Source organism: Falco cherrug, chromosome 4 (genome assembly GCF_023634085.1).
Source record: "Falco cherrug isolate bFalChe1 chromosome 4, bFalChe1.pri, whole genome shotgun sequence".
NCBI lineage: Eukaryota > Metazoa > Chordata > Aves > Falconiformes > Falconidae > Falco > Falco cherrug.
In genome coordinates, this window is record NC_073700.1 from 97,730,393 (window position 1) to 97,751,422 (window position 21,030).

Genomic DNA, 21,030 nt, shown 5'->3' on the forward strand with positions numbered 1-21,030 from the left:
AATCTGAGAAATGAAAGAGAGTAGATCACATTTTAATTAACACTATTTAAAACTCAAGCTTTCAAGAACTATGTTTAATTCTCCCAGGGTTTCATTGACACTATCCAGTTGGTTTTCTTCTGAAAACTGCAGAGTGCAACTGCACTTGTTGAGTATCACCCCTGTCTCTTTTCTATATGCTGAAGGGAGAGCAAAAATCCTCCCAAGCAATTTGGCTAGCCAAGGTTAAGCTCAGATGATCCTATATAGTGATATTTCTACCTGTTCTTGTTTTGCTTCTCCTCTTCCTTCCTTCTTTGCTTTAGATCACAGTCAGTTTTAACCCTATGATTAAACTGTCATTAGTGAGCAATTTCTAAAATGTTAAAACTATGGGGTTTTCAAACCCCAGTTTTCCAGTGCGAGAACATCAAAACATTTGTGGCTTTTTTTCTCTGTGACTTCACAGGAGCATATAATGATCATTTAGAGCTGTTCTGTGCTTTAAAATTAATAAGCAGATTTGAGCAAAAGCTGCAAAGGTGAAAATGCCATCAGAAGGCAAACCACTAACAGTGTCACTCAGAATTTCTGCCTGCATATTCAGCCCAATGCTTTTGAGACTAGAGATTAATTAAGAAAGTACTATAAGGAGATGATTACGTATTGTGTTGTATAGTTCTAGAAAATTATCGACACCTATAATTACTTAACTGGAAATAACATAATTTTTTCATTAGAATATAAAGATGTTCTCACATAAATTATGTTATGTAAATGAAGTAATAATTTATGAGAACATAACCCATTTAAATCAGCGTCAATGATATCACATTTAGGTAAAAAGAAATAGCGGAAATATGTCATTACAATCGGAAGATGAGTCTAGACCACAGTTGTAAGTGCTGCCTGGCATGTAAACTGAAGTTAAATGTTTGTACAGGGCTGTAAGACCTTGCGGTACTTTGGGAACTCTTCTCCAAAGGAAATCACAGCAGAAGGAGCAGAGAGATATCACTTTCCTCATCAACTCGCAAACAAACAAAAAAACCCCTAGTAATTTAAACAGTGCAAAAACCCCTTAGTAATTTAAATAGTGCCAAAAGCCCCTAGTGATTTAAACAGTGCATACTGAAGGCAGCAGGAAGCATTCAATTGCTCTACAGGCTGGACTTACTACTGCCATAGCTCCAGTAGTATCTGAACACTTCCCAAACAGAGTTTGCTGCTTTTCCACCTGTAGCAAAAGTAACAAATGGGGTGGTGGGGATGTAAAGGACCTTTTTACAGACATTAGCAAGCTGAAAAAAAGAAATTTTGCTTCCCATCAGGTAAGTCAAAAGAAACCACTTAAGCACAGTTCTTTCTGTTCATGTTGAGGAACCTGAAGCATATTCTCAAGGTCTTAATTTTGATAGTGTCCAAAGTCCTTGTTCATTCATTCATCCTGCTTCTGCTTGAGAAAACCAGACTAAGATTCTGTTCAAAGTCATGGGCTACAACTCTGTGTCTATGCAAAGTGCCAAGTATGAGAAATAAAACCCTCTAGACAGAAATAACAATGACAGTTAGAAGAGACAGCACAAAAGCTCTGCAAGTCAATACCTATCTTCTCAGAAAGTTCACAATAGCTAGACTTGCACATAGTGACTGAAAAAAAAATTAATAGGACAATATTTCTCTGAGTCTTTTGGAGAAAATGTGAACCATCTTAGCACAAGTTAATAGTGCTGGTATGTCCCCTAGGCACACTGAAGACATGATGGCCCTATTTTACTTCCAAAAGCACAAAACCTTTAAGTTTAGAAAGCTCCAAGAAGGTTCCCAGAACTTTCTTTTACATCTTCTCATTGGGACTTGCTGACAACTCCTCTATACTCGATCACATCTCTAGGCCAGACAGAAACAAGGGCCCCCAATCCTGCCTTGCTTTCCTTCAGGACGTTGTGTGTCAGCAGGGCACTAATGACAGCTGAAACTTTTGCTCTCCTCCCTGTAGGCTCTGAAATAGTACTCATTCAGTTACAGGAGCTGGAAAAGGGTGGGAGTATTTCGCTGTGACCTCCCCCCATAGTTTATATACTCCAAAGAACTTAAAAAAGTTGACCCTCTTAACAACAGGACTATGAGCCCCCAAAATACTTAAATATATAAACTAAGACCAACTATACACTACAGAAATCACTTTGTATAATGACAGAATTGGGGGTGGGGTGGGGGGGGTGGGGAAAGCACACCTGTTTGGTGTTTTTTTCCTGACAGGTCTCAAGTTGTTTATTTGTAGATGCACTGAAGTTGTCCAAATAAACCAGCAAAATTATCTACATAAATCACCTTAGGTGCTATGTATAAACAGCACTTACTGCAAGGAATAAAAACCCCTACCAAAACAATAAAGAGATGAGACAGGATGGTCTTTTTTTTCTTTTGGTATATAATCTTACTTCCAAATCTAGTTCTTTAACAAAGATTGTATCAGATATTTTTTTCTTGGTATATTGTGTAATCAAACTGGTTTAGACATCTCCAATGATGAAGACATTGCTACTATTATAAAGTCATATAAAAGTAGGTGAGCAGCTGTAGCCTAATAAACACACAGCTGAACAAAGGAAACTGCTGACAAGCTGCAATCTTGTTTTAATGTAAATTCTCATGTGTTCACATCATATTTTAATTGTACACAACAATAAATAAGCTTCTGTCACTAGCACTTTCTCATAAATGGGCTAATGCTAATTATCCCTCTATTTTCAACCACATGGTTTTAGTGAAAAGATTAACGTCAGGAAAATAACACAAAAATAATGAGCTTTGCAAGCCACTTGAGTGGCAGAAAATATTATAGTTTTTTTAATTTGATTTTTCTAGTTTTACATTAAAGCTGTGACAACACTCTCGTAAGACATCTCAATATTTCAAGCATTAGATCTAGCAGTATATTAATTATGTAAGGAATATATAACCAGGTTCCCTACATTTTTCTTCAGGCTTGTCGTACTGGTGAACTGAAAGCCAAAATGTGCAACTCCAGCATCACCACTGAATTTAAGGGCTGGTCTTTGCTATATCTGAAAATACATAATTAAGTATGGGCAACAAGTTTCCCTTCTCTTCCGTCCTTTGTTCTGCAGCTGGTATTCGGAAACATTTGGTCTGAAATCATTTGTACTGGTCTGACTGTTATTTTAGCTCTGACTAATGATAAGGCACAGCATCTAAAAGAATGATTGTCCAGGGAACGATTAAGAAGAAAGGGCCCTTTGAGCCACTCAAGTGCTACAAACTTGCTTCTTTTTGTTTTCACTCTTTTTTTCCGACTAGTCTTTCTAGTTACTTGTCTTAAGTTTCCAGTCAAAATCAAGACTACTGAGTACCATATAAACACACAGCTTGAGACGCAAAGGTGATGTTTGCATTACATGGTGGCCCCTAGACCTAGACACACACACTTGCTGTACTGCAAGCGTGGAATCGGTTTGACTGCAGCACAGCCCCTACCGCGTGGAGGAACCTTCATGCTTAAGCACACCGCATGGGTTAGCGCACTTGCACCGGCCACCTTGCCGAGCAGTAGGGTTGGTGGAAGACTGGCAGGTGCTACAGCTGCTTTATTAGTGTGGTACCAACAGCAGGTTATTAGTGTGGTACAACCAACAAACAGCTGTTGTCCAACTGCTCCATGTACCTTGGTTGATTTCCTGTTTAAACAGAAAGACCTTTTTTTGCTTTCCTTTAAAGTAATTGATAGGTGGTAACATTTGCATCTCACATGATGTTAGCATGACACTGCTAAATATGATATTATTGACTCTTTCCAATGAGAGTTCAACTAAGGTTGCCAGAACTTCTCTCTTCTCACTAATAATGTGATTGTGGCTAGAAAACGTCCCTAGAAGACCTTATCCAATGATGACACTATAATACACGGTGGCTTTGGTGACCCTTCTTGCTCTCTACAGTCCTCCTGAATGCACACAATTTCCCTTTATGAGAACCTTCCCCATTATGGACACTGTAACACAGAAGTCCAGCTCTGATCCATCGTCGTTGCAGAAAAGTGGGAGATACATCCCTGTCCATCAGAGGGGAGAAGAACAAAAGGGTACATGCAAAGTGTAACCACCTACAACCTCTTTCCTTCCTCTCTGCTGCATCAGAGAGGATGCAAGCTGAACCCCTGTAACCTGGGTGGGGAGCCTGATCAAAGCAGCACTATAGAGGAGACAGGCTGTACAGAGTGGGACACAGGATCCATATCGTGACAAAACCAGTACATTCAGTTGTCTCAAAATCTAACGTGTGTCATATTGCTTGGGAATTTCACTCAGAACTGCAGTGTTGCCATGATTTTGAGACAGTGTTCATCACTGCTTTACATTTTTCCCCTCTAATGGTTTCAAGACTGTTATTTTTCTCTTTCTCACATACACATATTCAGTAGTAGTCAGTGCTGCTCCTTTCATATTCCAGTCCACATCCTGCCACTGTCCTCTGCACCTTGCCTTACTCCCAGATGTCCCAGAGTCACTAAATCATTGTCAGTGATTACATTTGCATTCTACTTTCTCATCCAAGTTCACCTAAACGTATCATCATTTTTTAAGTTCTTGAATTATTCTAAAAGGTGTCAGGCAAGAGTTGAATTAAAAAATATTGGCAGATTGATGTTTGTCAGCTATTATTTTCTAGTAGAGATGGCCAAATTCGGTTTGCCTCATTTCAAAGCCATTTGAACTTTGTGGGTCAAAAGCTTGATCACACTATTATGAGGTTCATCTCTCATGTAGAACAGTTTGTTAAAGGGGAGTGAGGAAAGAGGCACAGATACAAGCTTTAAAAACCAAAACCCTGCTGATGCTGGTTTTGCTTTTAGGAAGATTGTTAAGCTTCCCACATAGTTTAGTCTTTTATCACAGCATCCTATTTCACTACATTTCATTTTCTTGAAACGTACAACTGAAGAAATTTAAATCTGAATGGAATTGAAATAGCTAAACCAAAATACTTAGTATTCTATAGGATTTTTGCTCCCCAATCAGTTCTTTGGTCTCTTCTTTCAATCCTTTTGTAACAAAAATAAATATTTGTTTGCTAGGACTTAAAATACCTGATGATTTGGGATGCCAAATCAGAGAAACTTTTTGTAGGCCTGATATTCAGGAGTAAGTAATTAGTACTTTCAGGAAATTAGATCTCCTTTGGAATCACTGCAACTGAATTTGGAAAATTAAGGTATTTCACATCCTAGTAATTTAAAAAACTTTTAGCCTTTATGTAGATGGAAATACTAAAAAATAAGAGAAGCTATAATTTAATGAGAAAATACTAAAGGATTACAGAACAGTATATAAGCCTAATAGGTGTACACACACAAGCACATAACATTATGCTAATGTAATTATGTACTCTTGAAATCATAAATAGTCATGCAAAATTGAAGTACGAAGCTACAAGAAGGGGAAGAGGATCTTGTTGAAACCTGCAGTGGTCAAAATGTAAGATGAAAGTAGGCTTTTTAACATTCTTGCTTGTCCAGTTTTCAGCATCAATTCCCACAAAGCTTTCAGCTTCATTTAAAAGAAAAAAGTAAGTTTCAAGAAAACATCAGGAGCGTCTGGTTCAGGAACTGAGTAAAGAATCGAAAACATGTAAGTGGAGGTGGAAATAAAGAATAAAAGACATGTCAAGAAAAGAATCCTAGCAAATATAACAGTGAAGGTGATAGACTAGAAGAGTCTATAAAATCCTGCATTATTAAATAACATCACCTTCAAAATGTAATATATATTCCATCTTGGAACTACAATTACATGAATAAATTGCATGAGCATCTCTGATGTCACCAGGGCTTCTCAGTGGAGCAACAGTCCACTCGAGCAATCCTGAGGGCATATTATTTAAGTCTTTCAATGACAGCTGTAATTTGCTTTTCAGCAGTAAGGATTTTTCTCACCAAACTAAAAGAAATATTGATGTATTAGCAGAGGCAGGGCCGCACATAACTGACTGACATATAGGGTACAAATTACTCTTAGCCAGCTTATAGTTATGAACTTTGAAAATAAATATTGTGTGCCAGTTCAAGAATATATGCCCATTTATACTGCAAACACAATGTACTGTAATAATGGTTTAAAATGACAAAAAAGGGCCCCGATCTTTATAAACAATGATTCCTTTTATGCTTTATGGAAACTTGTTATTTTCTCATTTATGCTACAAAGTACTTTTTATAGTATTTATAGTATTTAAATATTGAAATACTTTTATAGTATTTAAAGTCCTTTGAAGAAAAGTAGCAGTATGAGGATGTGTTAATATACTCATTTCCATGGGAATTATTCAGTTGAAAAGATTAGTGTGTTTTTGTTTTTCACGCTAACCTACTTTGTGTAGACTGTTGCTCTAATGAGAATAAGCAACACACAGCTACTCACTAAGGGGTCTTAGTTAAAATTTTAGGGCTGACTAAATGCTGCTTTACCAGTAAGCTCTGTGTAGCTTTTCTGCTTCAGCACTCAGGACCAGCAGCAATGGGCACAGCCCCCCCCTGTGAAATCCTGCCTTTCCATCTCCCCAAGCCCACTGCAGGGAAAACCTCTGCCTGAGGGACATGGAGACAGCCCTGCACCAGTCCCCCCCTGGAAACACTGGCCTCTTGCATCAAAAGCCACAAAGGAAGCATTCAGTCAGAATGAGCACAAGGTATTCCACCTCGATTCTCTTTTTTCCATGACAAAATGGCACAAAACTACAGCTACAAATAATGTAATTTAAGTTATATAGTCCGGTGGACTCCACCGTTTAGTATACATACATCACATATATATACACCTCAAATCATGTATGCATGGCAGATTTTTATACACACATTTTGTTTAGCCAAGGTAGGGGCAGGTTTTGATAGACGTTATCTTTTCCTGATGGAATTGTAATATGCAATAAGTCTACCCATTACAATTTCCAAGGATTTACAGCATAAAAATCAGATTTTCATCCACAAGGTACAATATTACACACTGTGGAACATACCATTTTGACTTTTCAATGCATACTGGGGTTTTGCTCTACAACAGTTCTCTTGCAATTAAGTATACAAGTACATTGCTTTAAAAAATGAATTTTAAATCACTGGAGCTATCTGATAATGTAAAATTTCATGCATCTGAATGAATTTCTGAATGAACACTACATGCTTCTGGAAGAAGTACTCTTGTATTGGTATTAAAGGATTTAGGTAATCATTGGCTTTTGACAAGACTGAGAATTGTATGTCAAATTCATTGCTTTTAAAATGCCCCCTGAATGGTCTAAAACCGCAAGCTGTACACGCAGAGTACAGCTGGTATGCAAATTATGAGATTTTCTTATGCCGCATCATATGAACTCATCAACTAGGCATTGCATCCCAGAGAAAGCATCTGCTGTGTGAAATTTAGGACAGTAATTCACAGCCCATGGAACACCGCATCACCACAAATTACATTGTTATAAATTTATAATGATGTTTGTATAAAAACATTATGTTTTAATAGTTTAAAGAAGTGACAGCATTGGGCACTTTATAAATATTTAACTAGTAGAGTCTTCATAATTTAAAATGTGGAGGTTTCATCACTGAAGGTGCTGGATTGAATCGCTATTTGAACTTGGAGAGGGGGGTCAGTTACTGTAGAAATCTACCTCAATGCACACAAATGCTATTTTTAAACATAACCTTGTTTCAGAATGCTTACATGAATCACAGAGTCATCTGAAATTGTGCAGCACCATGTTCATAAAGCCCAGATATCGTTACTATTGCCAGGGATTAGTATGTGAGCATGGGCCCTCTGTTGGGGAACTTTATGCATTTATGTTAACAAATACATCAACCAACCATCAGACACATGAGAGGTCCAGGGAAAAACTTCAAGTGTTTTGTTTTCTTTCATTGTATGTATATTTTAACTGATGCTGCTAAAGTAATTTTCATCTTTGATCTTTCCAGCAATCTCTAACTCCTTAAACACTGCCTTCCTCTTGCTTCATATGGTCATATTGCTTGGTCTCATCATCACAACCAGCAGACTTTTGTTCTATGTATGTCATATTTTTACTTAAAATTTCCATCTGGCAGACAACCTGTACCTGAATCTGTTCATCTCCTTTGTCTAACTCATGGGCCTCAGAGTCCCACATCCTCCCAGCTTGATGGCCAAGGACCGTTCCCCCCTACAACACACCCCATTAAGCGCTCTGTTTATCTGCACGTACCCCTTAAAGCACTTCGCTGTTTATCTGCATCCACACACTGGCTATTAAATCAAGCTCCGTGTGACCCTGCAGATTTGCTCATGGCGAGATTTTTGAAAATGCCAGCTCCTCGGCAGTGCTCCAGCCTTATAAAATGAAGACGGTAAGGATCAAGACAAAGTGAAACACAGCTAATGTTTGCCAGATGCCATATTAAAGTTCAGAACTTGAAATATATTAAAAAACCCACACACAATAGATAGAAACATTGGCAAGGAAAATCAGGGTGCCTGAGGACTGACAAAGAGGATATGTCAAGACCTTTTACACTGACTGTCCAGTAGTAAATGATTTAGAAGTCAAAGGAAGGGTCACCCCTTTCCAGCAGGGAGTCTAATTCCTACATTAGTTTTCCTCCTGGTATATGGTAGCTAAAATTTTACTTACATGCTGAAATGTAATGGACTATTTCACCCTCAGTAAACTTGTCAGCAAGGAGACTGAATTTAAGAGAACAGATGTAGTAAGAAGGGTTTTGTTGAAGGGTTTGCAATATGAGTTTGCAGAAAGTTGCAGTAAACCCGGGTTCTATGCATAGCTATCACACCTTCAACATGGGCAACCAAAACCTTTCAAAGCTCTTTCAGTTTCTGGTAACAGCCTTACATGAAGGCTATATGAAGACTAAGGATTTATAAATACTCTATGACCATAAGGACTTAAATTTGGAATAAAACGAAGATACTTTTGTATTAATAATCAGGAGCAGCTAGTTAAATTGCCATGCCTGCTTGCACAGAACTAAACACTGTCCAAGGATCTGTTTTACCCAGGATGGTCATCTTCGTGTTAAATTATTTCCTATTAGGAAAGAGTCACTTTCAGGCAATTTCTTATCTTAATGTGAATTCAGGAAACAAGCTGGACTGTTCTCTGGAGCAAGAAATTACTTTTTACTGTACTTGCACTGAGCTTATCACAAGGAGGTCCTGGTCTACGGGCACTAAGGCAATTCAGTTATAATAATAATGAAAGCAGCAACTACTGCGCATATGCTCCCCATAATGGGAACAGCTTCCCATTAACATTACAGAACCTGGAAATATGTGCAACCTGGTATTAACATTCAAGCTGAGAAAGTATTTTTTAATAATTTAATCCTATTTGATTGGTGTTGAGAGATCCTTTTAAGCAAAATGTTGTTGATATTTATTACTCCTTATGTGAGGACCATAAAAATATTTTGCAAACATTAAACATCACAGTAGCTTATGAGGGTAGGTGAGTAATATTAAAAAAAGCCGCTAGGACAAAGCAGAAAGCAGCAAAAGCAGCAACTGTCCAGCTGTATATTAGAAGGTTGTCAGCATCAAACACTCACTAAAGAAAAATAAAGGAATGCCACTAAAATAGGCCTCTGTTTGAACTTCTGGGTTGGGAATGGGAGAACTCAATATATGATTTGCTAGCAAAGCAGGCGTTTGTTTATGCTGTAGAAATACCAAAGGATAGTGTGCTCTCTTCAATATGAAAAAGTTCACAGTTACAGTAAAAACATTGATAGCAAATTAGTCATTGCAGCGATGTAAACGTATAAAACAAACCAGCACCTCTGGATTAAGATAACCACGGATATTCCACACATATCACCAGCTGCAAAAAGGTGGGACCTAAATCACATCAGGAGTTAGAAGTCCCGCTAAGTATTTCCTTAATCAAGCTATACAAACTCCTATTTAACCCCCAAAATGGTAAGTTAATTGCACAAAAATTTCCTCACTGTCTGACTTTATGTATCACTAGTTAATGTTCTGATTTTACTACAGGCTATACAAAGCCTGGCATTTTTAATCAAACAAGCTTGTGGACTCACGTGATCAGCTTAAAAAAAATAATCTCTCCTTAGATCAAATAAAAATTTTACTTCTCAGAGTTGTTAGGAATTTCTCAACAGTTTGAGTTAAGAATACCCCAGGTCACATACAAAAAGAAAACAGACTGTGTTTACAGTCATGCATACATAGTGATACAAACTATAGCACATGAAGCGAATTAGAGCAAGTGTAGTCAGAGAAGTAGAAAATTCAGACAGCAGAAGAGGATTCTGACACAGCCAGAAATAAGTGATCCTATAAGCCTGGACAATCTTATTGAGATGTAAATATCTGCCTTTTCTATGAGAAGAAATAAGCAGAGCATTCCTGTACCACCTAGTACTTTGGGTCAAAAAATAGCAAAGTTTTCTGCAATCTGGTATCAGCCACAGAACTTCTGGACAGAATCAAAAGTGACAAGATAAGGGAAGATAAGAATTCCAGGGACTGCATCAGAGACAGACTTACCCATGGATACTTGTTCTGTTTCCTTTCATAAGACAGAAGGATAAATACTGGAAAAAATCCCATCAGCATATAACTTTAGAATGCTGTGTGTAAGAGTTTCGGCCAACTGAAAGAAGGATGTTGTAAAATTCAAAGAGGTAAATGAAAATGAAGGCTAATCAGAAACAGAAAAGGCCTATTAAAATTCTTTCAGTGCTCTAACCAAGTGCATAAATCTAAATACCAAAATATTCTACCCTCTCCTCTAGTAGAAACCATAGGATGCCAACGTTAAAAAAAGAGAAAGCCAAAGACAGTGCTAATGTATTGTACTACTACTCGGCATCCTATAAAACATTCAATGAGTTACACAAAGTACAAATGAGCCTGAACTTACACCTTCAGAAGCTACATAAGCCAGGCACACAGGTCATAAACATGTACATGCCTCTAAGGTGAAACAATATCCAACTATTTCAGATTAAAAATTAAAATTCCTCTTATCAGACCTATAGAGTGAAAAATTGTCCTGGATTCCAATACACGGAATGTAATTAGTCCGGTTTAAATTAACCATGTATACTACTATAAAGAATGCCATGGGACCTTGAATGATAATCAACTACAGTATCCCCCTCACATCTGGATATCCTAAGTATTACCAGACATACAAATAACACTTTCACACAGAACTTTAAAAAGAGTGCTTTTTGAAAAGCCATGTTATTCTTAATATGAAGTAAATTATTATAAACTAAATAATCGGTATTTGAGGCTTTGGTATTTCTCGTAAAATGTCTGAGAACATATTGGAACATTATTGAGTTTTGACTATTCAAAAATCACACTTTCTTTGACAAAATGTCTTCCTCCTTAGTGCTGCAGAAAATGCTTTACTGAGCTTAAAAAAAATAATCTTCCATCAGGGTTTAATGATGAACATACAATATTTAATTTCCATGAGAATTTGGTAGAGCTCGTATGACATCACAAACTGAACACAAAGTTCAAAAGACAGCTTAAGTGAGATTTAAAACATTTTTTTAATATCTAAATTACTCAGATAAATTAATCAATATTGGCTCGATTCTCTGTTCAGGAAACAACAAAGTACAGTAAAAGGGCTGTGCTGCAACAGAATTATGCCCACCAAATGCTGAATTTCTTTAAATTACACCATACTAACTCTAGTTAAACAATTGTTTAATTGTTGTTTAAATTGTATTAGAGTAGTTGTGATTAGTTGCATTCACCTTCTAGTCATTCAAACCTGTTTTTCTTACCACTTCATTGTAAACCCAATATATTGCTTCTTGACCAACAGCAACAGCCTGGCCAAGCAATTCTGACTCGCAAGCATCCCCGCTGACTGTTAATATCCATCAGGGACACTGTAATTTTTTCCAATCAAAAGGAGTGTAATCAGACTGAATTTCAGTCAAACCATATGCAAAATTCAAAAAGCTATACTTCAAAGCTTACTTTGCGACTAGATTAAGGCCCAGCAGCGGAGGAGGAGAGCCATCTCCCCGAGCCCACTCCCTTCCCATGTGGCAGGGCACAGCAGGGCATGCCAAGCAGCTGCGGGTGCTGGAGGCTTCCCCATCTCTCCTCTCTGGAAACTCTCCAGTTTTATTAAAACCCTAAAACAAGGGCCTGTCTGAGTGTGCAAACAGAGGGAACTTCCCCACATGGCGGGAAGGGTGAAGAGGCATTACCTTTCCCATGTATTTACTCCAAAGCATTTTGAGAACCCTGTCCTGTTTATGATCTCCATAGTGTACCTTAATGCTGATTAGCTTTTTCTTCTTGGGGGGATCTTAAGTTGTTTGGGTCTAATGAAATGTTCCATACCACCCAAGGACATTATCTATCAGACTGAAGCCAGAAAAAGATGGTCTAAAAAGAAGGGATGCAGGCTTGGTAACAACTTGAAAATAAGAGATTAACACTATGAAAGGATAGAAATTGTTCATGCAAGAGTCTCCCGGATTTTTAAAGACGTATAATTCAGGGAAAACACATACAACCACCTGTGCATTTACAGTGAGCATACCTAAACATGTCAGCAACCCAGAAATGAGTACTGTATTCAGAGTCTAAGAAGCATCTCTATTATAAGATTATTCTTTAGAGCAACAGAGTATTATGGATTACCTTAGTAACTAATTAAATTAATTAAAGGCACGCTTACAAGATTCAGATTAGGGGAAAGATGCATAAGAAGTTTTTCTCCAGCTAATTGAGATTATCTGAGTGCTGTCCTCTCTCAGCCAAGAGGTTCCGGCAGCTTTGCAAGACTCTGGGAAAGCAGACTCCACTGGGAATTGCTGCACAAGCACCTCCTTGTGGCGCTGAATCCTCAGAGCTGAAGCCATAGAAGGGATGCTATCTGAAAATCTCTTGGGATTTTGTTTCACCTTCTTTGAGGGAAACTCCCTGTAGAAATACTTGTGGGAATCTATAGAGGAGCAAATCTCCAGCAAGAAGTTCGACTTACAGAGGGACTGCAGAACTGCTACCCTAAATCAAACCTTTGTGCCATTCGTACTTCAAGCTCTAAATGTCTTTCCTCATATTGCATGATCAGAGATTGATAGAATGAGGACCTAATCTGGGAATTATCACAGTAAAAATAGACACATATATTCTAATACACAAACACACAGCTGTCAATTCAAGAGATGTGAACTCAGCACATCTCTGTATAAAACTCAGGATAATATCATTACTAATATACATGACAGAAACGCTCAGAGGCACATGACTTGAATTGTTGTTTAATTCAACAGGGGTTCCTCAGGCTTTGGTTCATTGGAAACTGGGTGGTAAACCTGCCTGCAGGTACACACTAATGCCATTGCTGTGGCCCAAACTGGCAGGGAAAGCAAATTATTGTAAAATAGTCCTACAATGAAATCAGTGAAAGCTATGGACCGTTGCCATAGCTCAAGTATTGCCATTCTAGCCTTAACATCTTTACTACACAGCCTAATACAATTTGAGAAATCCTTATACGTATCCCCACAGGGTATGTGACATGCAGATGACATCCTAAATGTCTTAGTTGCTCACAAATAATGGATGAACATCTTTTTGACACTTATGATATGCAAATTAGTGAAAATGAGGTTCTAGAAAGGCAATCAGAAGAAAAAAAGTGTGATAGAGGTAGAATTCAAATATACTTCTGACAAGTACTTACAGTAAAAGTCACAGAACAAAAGTTCACTCTCCACAGTGAGTGCAGAATTGCCTGTTAAAGCTGACACTCATTTTTCTCAGAGGAATTTTTCCTTATTACTAGATGGAATAAATAAAAAAAAAAGTCTACTCTTGTTTTGAAAGTTGAAACATTTTATTTGTGAGTTCCCAGCTGCAATCCCATGGTGATTGTGTGTCTGGTGGAAAGATATTGGCTAGTTCTATAAAAATTACAGTGATAATCACTTGACTTTACATTACATACTAGGTGATATATTGAGATGGCAGGCAGATTTTTTTTCCTCTGGGGAAAAAGAGAAATTAAAAATTTCTCAGTAAAGCAGGCAAAAATTGTACTATTTGCTTCCCAAATGAAAATTTCTTCCACTTCACAAGAAATACTTTAATCTAGGTGATTTACTGGACTCTAGTAAGATGCACTATATCTTCATAGAAGAGACAAAGTGATAACAGTAATTTCCATGCAGGGTGGCAGGAGAGGCTTGCAGAACCAAGAAATGGGACAAGATCACTCTCCTGATGTCACTGATAGGTTAGACAAATGCTGCTAAAAAAAGACTAATTCTATCTGAATAGCAGTATTGTCTAACCCAAGAGGAAGCAACCAGACCTTACTAACCAGAGTTAGTAAGAGGGCCAAAGGAGAAAAAAGCAAAACCAAAAAACCCAAACCCTGTTTCTTTGATTCAATAATTTTATTCAGTTTCTGTCCATTATATCAATGCCAGTGAGAGAACGTGCTTGAAAAAGGCTGGTTAACCTAGGCTTGAGAGAGCCAAAAGCATTAAAAGTTAAGAGGTGATTATAAAAAACAGAAAGATGACAGTAAATACTTCCTCTTTAAAGCTTTTAAATGATCCTCACATACAGTTACAAAAAGTTAGCTCAAAGCCTATTTTTTTCTGGTTTTCACTCCTAATGATTTCTGTTTGCAGCAAAATAAAGTCTGCAAATAGGGCTGCTCATGGTGCTCCCATTAGTAAGTCTATACAAAGACATATTCCCCCCACAGAATGTCCTGTATCTTTATTTCTGTTTAATAAATGAATACAATAGGACTGTAGGCCAAAATCAGTGAAGAAAGTGTTGCAAGAAGTTTATATTGCCCTGCAGTCAATTTGCTGGTCAAAGTTGAAAATTACCATTTTAAAAAAACCAAACATTCAAAACAAACGTTCAACTTTGGCCAAAAAAAGCCTCCTCCACCCACTGGAGATAAAATTTAGTGAATAAATACTATTAAACTAAAACAACACATAAATATCCATTTCATCAAGGTAAGGTCATTTCGTACATCAACAAATTCTCTAACACATTTTATATTCTGAAATTGAGACATCTGTCGCCATCAGCTCACTGGAGTCAGAGGAAACACCTGGACAAAGATTAATTAGCCATATTGCTATGCCTTATCCTTATTTCCAGAGATAGATGCTATAAAGCCATCTATAGCATAAACACACAACTTCCCTTTGTACATTCCTCTTACATAAGCAATACCTGTGCCTGTCACAATGAAGTTAATGTAACCACAGATTGGAAAGATGGTCTGTAGAAGCACTGATTGGCAAGAGTGGAAAACAGTGCACATCATGATCCTTCTATTAAAATACTGTTCAGATACTAAAAAAAAGAACACTACTGCTCTAGGCTTCAAAATTCAGCACAAAAAGCTGATGTGGGCAGAAACCTTCTTAAACAGATATGATTATATTTCAATGTCTTTTGTGATTATGGCAATTTTGACAAGATAAACATCTCCTCTGAACAGGACTTTTTAAGGTTTAGAGAAATAATGTAAGATTTGTTAAATAATCTGTCAAATTATGTATGAACTCTGCTTTCAAAAGAAATCCCATGATCTCATTAAAATAATTACAGAAAATCTATGCCTGATATTACAAATAACAAGTACCAGTATCACTGGTATATAAAGGAGAGATCTAAAAGTACAGGAACTTGCAAGATTCAATAGATGATAGCATAGCTTTGTTCTCTTAAGACAGTCAACAGAAATTTCCTGCACACTAGGTCAAATTTTGAACCAGTGTCTTCAAAACAGAAGGAAAGGAAACAACTCTGTAGCTATGCTAAAATTAAATAATCTAGCTATGTATATTGCAGCCTCATTTCTCTTTCCTTTTCTCACACTTAGTAGCCTCTTTTCTCTTACTGCTTTTGGGGAAAAGCAAAAGCCAATTTTACACAGTACAACAGTTACACACAAAGAGAAGCACGGGTGCGAGCAAAAATCAATAGGAAGTGTCATTAAAAAAATCTTTGCTGGAATTGTCTTTTCAGGAAGAGCATGAGAAAAGAAAGGAGTGAAACCTGAGATGAAGTCAAGAATGAGAGAAATTATTTATTTTAAACACCATAGCAATTTGAATTTTATATATTCATACTTCTTTTAGGGAAAGATAGGACTGAGCAAAACTAGGAAGAAGGGGATGGTGTTTGTCTTTCCTGTTATGTAAATACAGCAGGCAGGAGAGAGGGCAGGAACAGCTCTGAAAGCTCTACAAAAGAGTTTTTGTAGAGTCCTTAACTCCTGCTGCCATTGATTACGGCCTTACTCTAGTAGCCAGCACTGCACTTAGAAAATTCAAGTGTCTTCTGCCTCACACTGGGCAAGTTACCCTCCTTTAATTGAAAACTCCTGCTTTTGGAGAATAAATGGCAAAGTAATCAATCGACACAAGGTGACAATGCAGGCAAAGCTTCTGATCAAGACAACAAGCTAAAAATCATAGTATTACCACAGAGGACGTTACAGATACAGAAGGTTTTCCACCTAAGCTACCTGAAAGACATAACATGCCACCATGTCAGAGCAGGACAAAACTGAAACTCCCACCTGCCATAACATCACCAGATTCTGGTCCTGCATGACTGCCCTGGATTAGCATTCTATATCACAGTCACTCTGGCAGAAGTGGTCCCTACCGCTCAGTGAAAATGAGGAGTCAACAGTCTGTTTCAAGTACAAACCTATTTCAGGTACAAAATTGCATTTTATTTATCATAAAATCAAGCACTGTGTTTCTGAGCAGCTATTAAATGCTACAAGGTTAGTTCTTTCAGAAGGCATTCAGAAAACAGTTCCCATACTTCATAAAGCTGAAGTACCACACAAATATATAAATAACATGGGTTTTAAATAGCTGAACGGTTAACTGAAATAGGAGAAACCCAACAATCATTTTATAGGAGGTTTTAAGTGTAGAAGGCTATCTTCTGCAGAGAAGTTAACTGAAATTTAAAGACTTCTAATGTCACATACTTTGTTTTCAAAATCCTTTTATACCCTTTTTTACTTTAAGAGGAAAAAAACTGCCAAAAAATATCCAATGAATTAAAATAAAACACATGAACTTTAACATTTTTAGAAGCACACTCACCAGTCTCTTTAAAATTCTCAGCAAAAGTTTCAGTTGTCGTGTGTCTTTTTTCAACTTCAGTACTTCAGCAAAGCTGTCCATGTTTTCTGGAGACATATTCTCCCGAGTGTTCCCTCCATACAGCTGAACCAGCAATGATAAGCACTGTGAGGCACTCAAAAATATTTCAGTATCTTCACTGGGAAGCTAAAAATGAACAAAAAAATGAACAAATAAAAATAAAATTCCAATTTCAGAAAAATTGCATGTCACTGGGGATTTGGAAGAGTATTAACATTTCCATTGTGTCAGGAAAGAATAATTTCTAGTTGATTGACTCAAAATTCCATTAAACTAAGCTTAATAAATGAAGTGATGACAATACAATTAAAATATATCTATTCTTAAGCAGCAGTATAACAATGTCTCCACTATGATTCTATCAAATAGCCTACCTATAGCCACATTACAAAAGCACCGAAAATGTTGCTCCCAGTTCTGTTATTTTAAGACAGTATATTTTGCTTTAAATAGAAGTAGTAATAGCAGAAAGTATCATTATAGTCATGATGTCTAATCTTCTACATAATGCACACCATAAAACTTCATCTAATTATTTCTAAATCAAGTCTATGGCTTCTGGTTGAGGCAGGGTACAGGCTACCTAGCTATTTAATCGATTTTCAAGTCACATTAGGAGGGAATGGTTTGCAGATTTAAAATATTTTCCTGAATTCCAGCTTTTCTGCACTCCTTTGAAGAGCAGACACTGGAGTAGGCCCTAGCAATGGGATGGAAAAACTTTTTCCTGGGAGGAAAAATTATGGAAAAGATTTGGGGGCATGGCTAATTATCGTCTTTAAGGAGCTTCTGATAGTATGAAACCACTAAAAAAAAATTCTATCTTTCTTGAAAGTACAATCTGGAAATAACAAGTAGGGATACTATTTTATGCTCGAATTTAGCACTGTTGGAATGACAACAGGAATGCAATGCCTAGTTTTAGCACAGACGGTTCACAAAAGCTAGTGAAAAAAATCACAGAGGTTTCTTGGGAACAGGCAAGAGGGTGACAAATTGGAAAACATAACAACAAAGGACTGAAGGAATTCAATGTCTATAGCTTATCAAAGGGAGGGTTAAAGGGCACTTGATCATATGTTTTTGGTTACATGTGAGAAAACGCAGGCTGAGGATAGGTTAATTCCTTTACCTGAATAGGAATGTTAAGAGATGAATGCTCAAAACTTTAGATAAAGCAATTGAGATTAGAAGGAAGATAATACTTTGATTTCCTTCCCCCACCCACCCACCCCGCCTTTTTTTTTTTTTGTAGGAAGAGTGGTTAACCACTGAAACAACTTTCTTAGAACTGAGACAGATTCTCCATCACAGGCAATTGATCTATCACAAAAATATTTTTTTCTAAAAAAAAATAACAAACCCTTTCACTATAACGAGGAATTAATTTAGCAAAGTCCTATGTCTTGTGTTATGTAAGGTCCTAGACTAAACGATTACAAATAGCCTTTTCTCACCTTATAATACATGAACGGCACAAAATATACCAGCGGTGGTCTTAAACAGTAAGGTACAGAAGTTCAAAACCACCTCATGACTCCTACTTGGCTTTTTAATTCAAAAAGTACTATTTAAATAAAAAGAAGCTAGATTAAAGAACAGTTAACAGACTATCCTTACGGACAATAAAAGGGAACAATTTAAATAATCTGCCCAACCATTTATACAAGAAGTCCTACCATTTCAATAATGATTACTTATTTAATCTGCAGTGTGAGCTTCACAAGTTTTTTTCATTTTAAGGAAAACCCATACAGTTAAAGTAATCTGTGAACATATCAACAGACATATACTCCTCAAATATTCAAGCAGCAATTCTCCAAGGATCTGTATGCAAATACAATCCTGTTTTCCATTAACTTCATAGATCTGGCTGTTTAAAACAGACTGAACTGACATGTAAGCTCTGAATACATAGCCCCAAGACATATCACATTTTATTTGACCTAATGCTATGCAAGTGACAGGACCACAGCAGCTATTTCTTCCACAGTTCTGCTGCATGGTTTTTCTTCATTCCAGTTTAAATGCCACCTATTTGATTGTTTCCTTTCCAACATCCTAAATTATCTAATAACATCATCAACATAAATAGCAAGGCTAAAAAGGAGGAAAAGCTACAAACAGTAACAAGCTTTATTGCTCCATTTATACCTTCAATCTTTATCAAGTCAAAAAATATTTTCCACTGATCTCACTGGGGGCTTTGAGCTGACTTGTATTTCCTTCACTGAAAAAAATATGCTATTAGATAAAGGAAGGAAAAATTAAACTAACATATCTTTGTCATCCCTTTCTAAAGCAGCACTCCAACTTATAGTTTGTTACTAGATCAGCGTAAACAGGTATATCAACCACTCTCTAAAGAAAACCGCAGAAGAAACCACAGTACATGAACTTTATTTAATTTTCAAATGTTGTTTGTTGGCTAACCAAAAAAAAAAAATAAAATTTCAGTGAACATTTGGACAGGTATGTCCCTGCCCTGTTATTGCAGTGGATGCTAGTTCCCTGGGCTCCATAAGCATAAAACCCCATGTGCAATCAGTAATCACAACAGCCATACTTTGAAGCGAGCCTGCTCCCAAGGTCTTTTTCTGAGCTATTCACTGAGTATCAGAGGAGTGGAATGGCGTCAGTCTCTGTAGAGGACTGCCCCTACAAGAACCTTGCATGAAGAAATACACAAAGCAGCATGTCCTTCACAGTTCTTCCCGACACCAGGAGGGTATGTGACTTTCAAGGAAGCAAATGAGCAAGTCCAGCTTGTTAAGTGTTATTCCCAAGGTAGGCTGTCTTCAGATGGAGTCCCCAGTTAGCAAGACTGGAACATTTTGCCCAAGGCGAGGAGGAGCTGGGTTTGGGCCAGTGGTTTTGTTTATCTTCTCCTGGCATGCTCAACCTTTTCTTTATCACTGTTGCTGCTGTTCTTTGTCCCCCAACAAGAGAAAGGAAGACCCTGGAACCCTCCATGCAATATGTCTTAGCATCAGATAGGCTTGCTCTTCACAGCATATCAGACTTCCAGTGACCACCCTGAAACCTAGCCACCAGTATCACCCCAGGGTTCACAGTACTTGCCAGTCATAACGTCATCCTATTAGGTCACAAATGCCAATGAAGTCCTTCATCCCCTATTGTCCTTCAGGCTCTTCTGCTCCTCTGCTTCACCAGAGTTCCTTTGAGCTTCAGTGTTACCTAGGGTTTGGGGAGCAAGCTGCTGTCATCCTGGAAAATTGCAGGATGAAACAACAGCATAGCTCTTGGATGAACAGGAAAACAATCTGGGAATAGGAAAGGCCATATTTACTCGGGAGAGGATGAGAATCACTGGCCTGCAGTCTAATCCATCAATAATGAATGTGGAAGAGGAACTCTCAGCAATGTCCCTATTTAAGTACGTCCACATCAGCATTGTCCTCTATAACTCTCACCATTCTGCTGTTCCATTACTGACAAGTACTGATTTAGATGTCAAAAGCCATAAGCTGGTAACCTGACATCTAACATCAGCTGCCAGTGTTAGTACTGATTATAAAGAATAGGGGATCTGAGGAAAATTATTGGTATGAACAAAAGCAGTGACTGAAAATATGATAAATATCTGTAAACATAGAAAGCCAAGGGATGAAAATTCAGCTTTCAAGTAAATATTTTCTCATATCTAATAAAACCAGCAAAGCTAAAAACATGTTGCTAGACAATGAATATAGACGGTTGGCTCATCACTTAGCTGGAACAGCATTCTGATTATTTTTCTAATCATAACAATTCCATTTGATATGAAAAAGTGTATTTCTAGTCTT

The 21,030-nt window shown here is 37.4% G+C and overlaps 1 protein-coding gene across 3 annotated transcripts in view; it reads right to left on the bottom strand.

Annotated features, from left to right (window-relative positions):
- Window positions 1–21,030, bottom strand: part of ULK4 (unc-51 like kinase 4) — a 249,705-nt gene that overhangs the window by 39,321 nt on the left and 189,354 nt on the right. For all 3 annotated transcript variants that reach the window (XM_055707054.1, XM_055707052.1, XM_055707053.1), the window contains exon 35: window positions 17,165–17,350. In XM_055707054.1, coding sequence (XP_055563029.1) covers window positions 17,165–17,350 — 186 coding nt within the window. The remainder of the gene's footprint in view (window positions 1–17,164; window positions 17,351–21,030) is intronic.